This window comes from Thamnophis sirtalis, unplaced genomic scaffold (assembly GCF_051295495.1).
Source record: "Thamnophis sirtalis isolate CommonGarterSnake01/CBP01778 unplaced genomic scaffold, rThaSir2_p1.2 scaffold_4, whole genome shotgun sequence".
NCBI lineage: Eukaryota > Metazoa > Chordata > Lepidosauria > Squamata > Natricidae > Thamnophis > Thamnophis sirtalis.
Window position 1 is genome coordinate 25920690 of NW_028261384.1, and position 9302 is coordinate 25929991.

General features: G+C 42.0%; 1 protein-coding gene across 3 annotated transcripts in view; it reads right to left on the bottom strand.

The window, feature by feature from the left end:
* NMT2 (N-myristoyltransferase 2) overlaps positions 1 to 9302 on the bottom strand; it is a 42859-nt gene extending 33557 nt beyond the window's left edge. For all 3 annotated transcript variants that reach the window (XM_087712645.1, XM_087712642.1, XM_087712644.1), the window contains exon 1: positions 9158 to 9302. In XM_087712645.1, the coding sequence (XP_087568771.1) occupies positions 9158 to 9267 (110 nt within the window). In that variant the 5' untranslated portion in view covers positions 9268 to 9302. The remainder of the gene's footprint in view (positions 1 to 9157) is intronic.

The window sequence follows — 9302 nt, forward strand, 5'->3', positions numbered from 1 at the left end:
TTGGCAAATGGGCGGCTTAGAAATCAAAGAAAGAGATTAATTAATTAATCAATTCAGGGCAACATGTGCTCCCAAGCCTATTTTCCTGAGAATATACATGTATCAAAATGTCCAAAGAAGAAAGGGGTACTCATGTTAAAACTAGAAACATTCTGAAATTCCTTTCCCAGAAACACCCCAAAAACGTGTGTTTACTTATTTGAAATTGCATTTCATCACAGAGATTTGGCTGAGAGATCATATGTAAATAAAAATTTAATGGGATCTCATGTTAAAAGGGAACATAAATAGGAGAGGGAATACTACCCTTTTCTAATCCATTCTTTCCTATTGGTACCCTATTCCTGTGCAAGCATTAAAAGGAGCACAACTCAGAAACTTTGCATTCTCTTTGCACCTTCATTTTAAATTTGAGAAGAAAAGTACCTAGTTTGGCATAAAAATAGTAGAAAAAATGGTAAGGTCCAACTTTTCTTGACATACAGGTAGTCCTCAACTTACAACCATTTGTTTAGTGACCATTCAAATTTACAACAGCACTGAATAAAGTGACTTGAAGCCATTTTTCACACTTATGGGAGCACCATACCCACAGTCCCATGATAGAATTCGGACAGTGGCAACCGGCTCATATTTATGATAGTTGCATGTCCTGGAATCATGTGATCATCTTTTGTGACCTTCTGACAAGCAATTTAAATGGGGAAGTTAGATTTATGTTACTAACTTAAGAACTGCAGTGATTCACTTAACTGTGGCAAGAAAGGTCATAAAATGGAGCAAACCTCACTTAACAACTATGTTGCTTGGCAACATAAATTTTAGCTCCATTGTAGTCATAAGTCAAAGACTATCTCTATTTAGGGTATGGAAAGGGTCCAGATAATCAGTTTCCTCCAGGACCCCTTGAAGCTACTAATATCAATAACATAATATTGATTATCTTATCAATAATCTTACATAAAAAGGGAAGGTTTGAGACTGGATGGAAATTGTCCAGATCTGTCGATCCAGTGTTAGCTTCCCAAGTTTCTTTCAGAGCTGATGGAATCATCTCATCTCCGTCACATAGTGTAATCCATTTCAAGATCAAACCATGTGGTAAGAGTTGGCTCTAAATTTTAGTTGACCACAATAACAGCTCAAGGGTTTCTGTTGTGGCCCAGCAGGAGCCACTGGAGCTGCAAACAGACTCCGACAATGAGGGGCCTTATGAATCGGCTCTGGAAGATGTGGAGGACCCCAGACAGGGTTCCAACTCCGAGCAGGGATCAGAGAGACTGGTTGGCCACCAGGAGGCGCCTGAGGCATGGAGCAGCGGTGAAAGCCAAAGGGAGTGTGCTTCTGATGTCAGGCCTTGGAGCAGTGGCAAGGAGACAAGGGAGGTGGTCCTGGATGCCCGGCAATGACGGGCAGATCGATGTAGAGAACAGCTACGCAGATACAAAAGATAAATGGATCCAGATGGTTGTAATTAGGCTCCTCTCAAGATAGTATTTAAGGAGAGACTCTGGGAGGAGTCTGGTTTGCAGGATTCAACTTAATTCTCAATGCTGGAGAAGCTATTATCTGTATCTGTCGAAGTCTGGGTTGCTGCCAAGGTTCTTTATCTGTTCGTTGTGTTTGGGCTTGCAGCAACCAAGATTTATGTTTCCTGCTAATAAAGAGTTGTGGCATTCCACCTAAGCTTGTCTCGGCATTCGTTACTGGACGGAGGAGGGGGTCAGAACAGGTTTCTATCCCTATGACTCTACCTCAGTCAAACCCCATCAAAATTGCCCTCCGATTTGTCAAGTTAAGAATGTTACAATTAGTAACAGTCCTTGCCCACATGGAGCCATACAAGCACAATTTTTCTTCAGCTGATCCCTTATGATATGATTATTAAGAGAAAGGGATGTGATAGCCGGTAGGAAAGGAGCTACTCAGAATAGTCTTGAATTGAGATTTGGGCGGAAAATAAATTTGATAAATATACAACTGAATAAAATAAAAATAGGATGCTGATTTAACATATTTTATCCATATTATTTTCAATGAGATATGTTGTTGATCATGTTCTTGTGTTATGGTTTTGGTTTAAGTGATAGATATTAATCTTGCTGTAGGCAATGTAAAAGCACACGAAGCAAATGATTAAAAGCACTTAAAAGAAATGGAAATGTTTGGGATGTTCTGTCTTCCTTGCTATTATTATTTTTCTTATGAATTTCTTTTTTATGACTGTTAATCTGCCAAGTTATTTATTATCATAAAAAAGTAAAGATTAGTTAATCATGTGCCCATCTCACTGTTGCTAAATTTGCTGACAGTAACTGACATACTGAACATATTATTTTGACAGTTTGTCAGTGTGGCTGATCTATTTCCTTAGCTGGGTCTCCTCCATGTATTTATGTTGCTCAAGAAATGTGGACAAATGCCTTAACAAATAGTCCTGTGCGTTCACACGCAAGAATCCTACATAATTATCCTTTGCCCATTTTGGGCAATGTGGCTTTTTACCCACATTTTACTGTTGCTTGAAAAAAAAGGGGGGGGGGAATCAATTTAATGTTTATTTTAATATTGAACTTTCTGTTTTCATTTGCTTATCCTTTCTGGATTTCTTTTTTAATTCTTTATGACCTGTTGGTGTAGAGGAGAGCATCCAAGGAAAACGTTTACTTTTAATTAAATGATGAATTTCCCCGCCTCACTATACCAAATAACAAGGATTGGTGAACAGGAAGTTCTACAGCAGCCATTTTGCCAAATTTGCTGGTGGTCAAAAAAAATTTAAACTAATAATTTGTAATATACTATTAAAAGAGTCAGTTTGGTCTAATGTTTAAGGCATAGTGCTAGAAACCAGGGGACTGTGAGTTCTAGTCAGGCCTTAGGCATGAAAGCCATCTGGGTGACTTTGAACCATTCACTTTCTCTCAGCCTATGATGTCAGATTCAGGCTATAAGCCAGTCAATCAATTCCTGTCACAACCAATGGATCGACACTGTGCTGATCTAAAAAAAAGCATAACTTGCAATTGTAGGAAAATGCTAGGAAAAAAAACCAGTTAAAATTAAACAGATCAGGATAGAATATGTGCTAACAAAGCCCTATATAAGCTGTAAACAGAATAAAAGGGTAATAACTACTGCACATGAAATTACATTTAGGACAGGGAAATATGGTTGAAGATATATTAATACATCTGTATTTATAAATCTTTCATTTCTGGTATAGATATTACTGTATTTTTTATTTGTGTTAAATTTTCATTTTGTCTTCATGATGGGAGTAAATATAACTATGCAATATTCTGTTGCATAAATGAACATGCATTAACAAAAAAAACCCACTGCATTTAAAAAAGCAACACTCCACCCAGTCTGTTTCAAATCAAGACCAAAACCACAGTTCTAAACTTCAGAATTTTACATACTAATTACTTTAAATAACTTAGGGGGAAACAAACAGCAGCAATTAAATTCCAAATTAACACTGACCACAAAGCAAACCAAAAGAAAGATGGAAAGAATGGCTAGAAGCAATGTCAGTAGTCAAATTCATAAAGTCAGTCTTTCTATATGAGTTGCAATGAACAAGTAAACATATTTTAACACACCTGATGTTCTACCAAATATCACTGTAACACACTAATATTCTCCTGGAAAAAGTATGCAAGTATGTTTTATAATTTTATAAATTGATGACTGTCCCAATGTTCAAGTCAATTATTACATACTACTTAAGGCTAAATGTCAAGGTTTGTCTCAATTTTGAATATGTTTTTCTTCTTTGAAAGATAGAAGAAATTTTATAATTGCATATTTTTCTACTCAGAAAAAAAGAATTCCACTATAGGAAATGTTATGCTAAATATTTAGGTTATGAGTCACTTTAAGCAGACAATATAAAAGATGATGTAATTCCAGTTATTCAATTCAGTTTTTGTACTTGAATTTTACAAATCACTTCAGAAAAAATCTTGAATTATTTGTGCCTGTCAAACTATGCCCATGTCATCCAAATGTATTGGACAAGAATTCAGTAACTATCAATGAGCATGGCTTCAGAGAAGGCAGGAAATTTAGGGAGGACTTCTTAAACTAGTGAGATTTAAACTTATAGACAGAAATCCCAAAAATAACAGTTCACATAACCCTTTTTACAACTTCTGAATGCAAAAGGAACTAAAATCCATGGAGGTCATGTATTGTATTTGTCAAACTATTTTTTTTTTAAATCCCTCAAGTTCTCTAAAAAAACAGCTTGGGATATGACTATATCTGTGGAAAATATGTCCTTCAGCTCAAAATGTTGCAAAGATCTAAGTCACATTCCAATGCAAATTAGAGTTATGCCTTATGATGGCATTGAGATCTTCTCCGATTCCTGCAGTGAGTGCTTCATAATACTTTCTCCAATCAGTTTAGAAGAGGGATGCACATCATAAGACAGCAGCTCTCTTAAGGGAAAATGAATATCTAAAGGGTTGCCTTTACAAAGACGGGGGGGGGGTGGGTATTTAATCTCTCTCAGGCAGACTAAGATATTAGGAAACTCTTCATAATTATATTAAATCTCATTCAGCAGAACAGGACATCATATGCACCGTGATTTCTCCTGTTCTGGAATTCTTTAATCAGAGGTTGTTGATCATCTGCCAGAGATGCTGTAGTAGACCATACACTGAGCAGGTAGATGAACTTCTAAATATTAATGTCATTGCTAACAATATGAGGAATTGACTACAAGAATCCAAAGAGCACCACTGTTATTATTCAATACAATACAAAGCAATTAAATCTTATTTCAAAAACAAAGCAAAAGTGTAATTCCTGAAAATTTCTTTTATAGTACTGTACCATGGCTAAGCATCAAGTCAAATTTGTTTCCTACTTCTTTAGATTACTTGTATATATATATATATATATATATATATATATATATATATATATATATATATATATATATATATATATATATATATATATATATATATATATATATATATATATATATATATATATATATACTTTTAATTTTAGAAACATTTCTCACTACTGTAGATGTTTCCTTAAGTGATATCAGGGTGTGGACAAGCCAATGCAGATAAGAAACCACATATCAAAGGTGTGGTCTGATTTAAAAAAGAAAAACAAATTATAAATAATTATCTGTTTTGTAAGTCACACATTGAGATATTTTTAATTAATAGTAATTTTCTAAAATACCTCTTATCATTCATACTGAACACAATTTGCTTATAATACAGAATGTATGCAGTGCTGCCTTGTTTATTTCTTATTTGTCTACTACATTGGTATGTTGCCTATTCCCAGAGAGTCTAAGCAGGTAACAAATGTGCCATTCTACAATTCCTACCGTGTTTCCCCGAAAATATGACACGTCCTGATAATAAGGCCATGCCACATTTTTCTGGTGGGCAAAAATATAAGCCCTCCCCCACAAATAAGCCCCCTGGACAACCCCCACCTCACCTCTGGCCAGGCAGTGCCGCTCACCAACCTAGCGGTATCCCGAAGGTGCCAAGCCACTGGAACCGGGGGGGGGGGGAGCCAAAAGTGATCGCATTGCTTGGTGCCTTCGGGATACCGCTAGGTTGGTGAGCAGCACTGTGCCCAGCTAAAGAGGGGGGGTTGCTGGGTGGCTGCTCTCTTGCAAGTGGGCTCCCAAAGAGCCGGGCACAGCCTCATGGGCAAATGGCTATATTGCGCTGTCGCAGCAGCGCAACACAACAGCCATGAAGCGACCACGCTCACGAGCAGCTACCCGGCAAACCCCCTTTCCAGCCGGGCACAGCGCCATTCACTGACCTAGGGGTATCGCCAAGCCACATGAGTGCCTGTTTGCTGTTGCCCGTCTCCCGCGGCTTGGTGCCTTCGAAATGCCAGTGAATCGCGCTCTGCACGGCTGGACCGGGGGGGGGGGTTGTATGAGCGGCTGTTACGCACTCGTTCACACGCCTCCCAGCCTCACGATGCTCTGGCCCAGCTCTTCTTGCAGAGTCAGAGCACCTCCGCCGCCACTGCCATCCCAGCATGGCTTTTTCGGCGGCTTCCAAACCAAGTCTTCCAGCAGTGGCCACTCTGAGCGTACACTCTATGGTTGTGGGCCAGCTGCCGGCAGAGCATACAACCATAGAGCATACACTCAGAGCAGCCACTGCTGGAAGACTTGATTTGGAAGCTGCCGAAAAAGCCATGCTGGGATGGCAGTGGCGGCAGCAGTGGAGGTGCCTGGCTCTGCAGCGAGAGCTGGGCCAGGGCATCATGAGGCAGGGAGGCGCACAAGTGAGTGCGGAACAGCCGCTCGCACAACCCCTCTCTCCAGCCGTGCAGAACGTGCACTGGCATTTCGAAGGTGCCAAGCTGCAAGAGCCGGGTGGCGGTAAACAGGTGCTCATGCAGCTTGGTGATACCCCTAGGTCAGTGAATGGCACTGTGCCTAGCTCTAAAAGGGGTTTGTGGGGTTGCTGCTCGTGAGCATGATCGCTTCATGGCTGTTGTGTTGCGTTGCTGCAACAGCGCAACACAACCATTCACCCCTGAGGCTGTGCCCGACTCTTTGGGAGCCCACTCGCAAAAGACCAGCCACCCGGCAATCCCAAAACAATAAACCCTCCCCTCATAAAAAGGCCCAAGCAATATTTTGTGAGTAAAAAGAAAATAAGACCGTGTCTTATTTTCAGGGAAACACGGTATATTTCTTAGTCTTACCAAGTGTTGGATCCCAACATACCTGGAATATACAGGATTGCTGCAAATTAGCTCGGTGAAAGATCATATGCTTCACATACAAAAGGTCTCTATTCCAGGATGGTCTTGGAGAATTGTAGCCATTTTTGATAGCACTGAGCCTAAATGAGTGGCAATATTTCAACAATGTGTTTGTCCATAGTTGAATTAATTACAATTTACTCAGGTAGTTCCATGTTCTGAGTTTTTATGACCTGAATCAAGGACTACGTCAAGGACTAAGTCTTCACAATAAATTATGATAGGATATGTCTGACATTTATATTTCAGTGTGGTGTCTGAATATAGAAATATATGGTTTTGCTTGTCAAGGTTTCTATGCTCATGCTAAAAGTTAAATAGCAACATTTAAAGCTACAATTATTTTCCACATTATTGTAGAGCTTACAATCAATGAAACCAATGGCTGAAATCGCCAAACCCCCTAGTCAAAATGAAACACTGCCTTTTTCCTTCAGTTTCCTAATCCAGTTTCCCCATTTTAAGATTTTGAATTAGCTTCAACAGAACCTGAATTCAATCCTCACAGCATAAGTTCTCTAAAGAGGAACTTTATCAGAGGAAAGATCCTAATCTAAACAGTCAAACTTGGCATTTTGCCTAATTGTTTCTCCGGGGAAGAAAGACCAACATATTGAGAAAACATGGGAAATTTACAAACATCAATATAATAACATCTGGTCTCTCCATTAAAATCCCTGAATGAGGCCAAAAAAAAAAACCTCTTTTAATGAAAGCAGTGCACATAGTCTCTCTATTCTAAGAGACTTTTCTACTTGAAAAATTATTTTCAATGGCTTAGACTTATATAGGCACATACTGAGCCATAGCTTGATCAACAGAATATATTTTGTCATAAACCATGCTACCAAATATCTAGTTCATAAATGTGCAAATGTGCATGTTTAGTATGGCCTCAGATTAATCTGAAGCCAGCTGGTGATTACGCTTTGGTTTGTGCACCCTTCTAAACATTTGTTTGCTTAACCATGGCTTGTTAAATAATTGTTTCATTTTACATAACATGCCTATAAATAATTTGCAAGTTACAATAGTAGATTCACGCAAGATCCTAAACAGCAATCAAACTCAATTTTAATCTTGTCTTCCATCTGAAACAGATCACTCAGATCAAACAGATCCTGAATGTTTATGTATGTACCAGTTTAACACAAAACTTGGGGGGAAAGTTGTTTGCAAATTTTGTCCTCTAAACCTTTCCACTATGGGATGGCTGGCTGTGGACAATGAACTCCTCCTATCTCCTTGACCCTCACTGGGTTTAAAGTTGAAACTTGGATCCTACAGTGAAATCATGCGCATAGCACTCATTCCCAAAGATGTTATTGTTTATTTAGGCTTTTATTCTGCTCTCTGTTTTGTCGGGGAAGGGGGGTGCTAAAAGGTACAGAGTGTGAGATGGCAGGCATAAAAGAAAGGCATAAAAATGACGGCCGTCAGAAAGGAAAATATCCATTACACGTCAGACGAAGAACGTTTACCAAAAATGGTCGGAGGCTTCATCGGAGCGGATGTCACGAAGAGCGGGGCACCCGGAGGACACCTGCAAGTCCAGAACCCCGGACCAGATTCATGTGCAGAAGACGCACCTCATCTCCTCCTCCTCCTGCCCCGCACCACATTCCTTCTCGTGCGCACCGGCCGATCTAAGGAGCTGATCCAGCCTCCCGCCCACCCCGGGATCCCCAGAGTTAGGCGTCCACCCCGGGATCTCCAGGCGGGGGCCCTTCCAGTGCTGGAAGGACCCTCACCGTTCCAACCCGGCTCCCTCCACCATCACCACCTTCCCCGAAAGGAAGACGAGGCGGGCGCTTCTTGCCCGCCTTGCTGAAGGCTGCGAAGGATGGGAGGTGGGCACAAAGGGAAAAAGGAGGACGGCAGATCGGGCGAAGGGGAAGCCAGGCTCGGCACGGAAACCGTAGCAGGCAGCCCACAGGCCGAAGCCTCGATCTCGGCAACAAGGGAAGGGCGCTGCGCTAGCCCTGTGGGTGTCGACCACACGCGCCGATCAGAAAGCCTCTCCCATTGGGGAAACACAGCCTGCCGGCCTGGCCTTCCTTCTCCGCCTCCTCCTCCTCCTCTCCCACCTCGCGCCCAAGCCCCGATCTGGAAGGCTGTTCCCTGCCTCGCGTGGCCTCCGCCTCCCTGATCGCCCTTCCTGGGTTGCCGCGGCTTCCTCCGTCTCTGCCGCAGGCGCAGGTTGACGGCTTGGCTGCTGCACCCCACCCCCACCCCACCCAATCTAGTTCAGCACCCGGCCGGGCCGACCGCGCGCTTGTGCAAGGCGCTGCAGCTCCTGGGCAAGCCCGGGGCGGACATGCTGGCAGGAGCATCGGAAGGGCGGCAGCGGCGGCTCCTGCGAGGACCCTACCCCTTGGAGTGCTCCGTCTCCTCCTCATTGTCGCCGTCGATGCCGCAGGTGTCCTGATCGTCCAGCTCGAGGCTTTGCTGACTGGCGGCAGACTCGCTGTCCTCCGCCATCACGGGGAGAAGGTGGGTGGGAGGGGAGGAGGGAC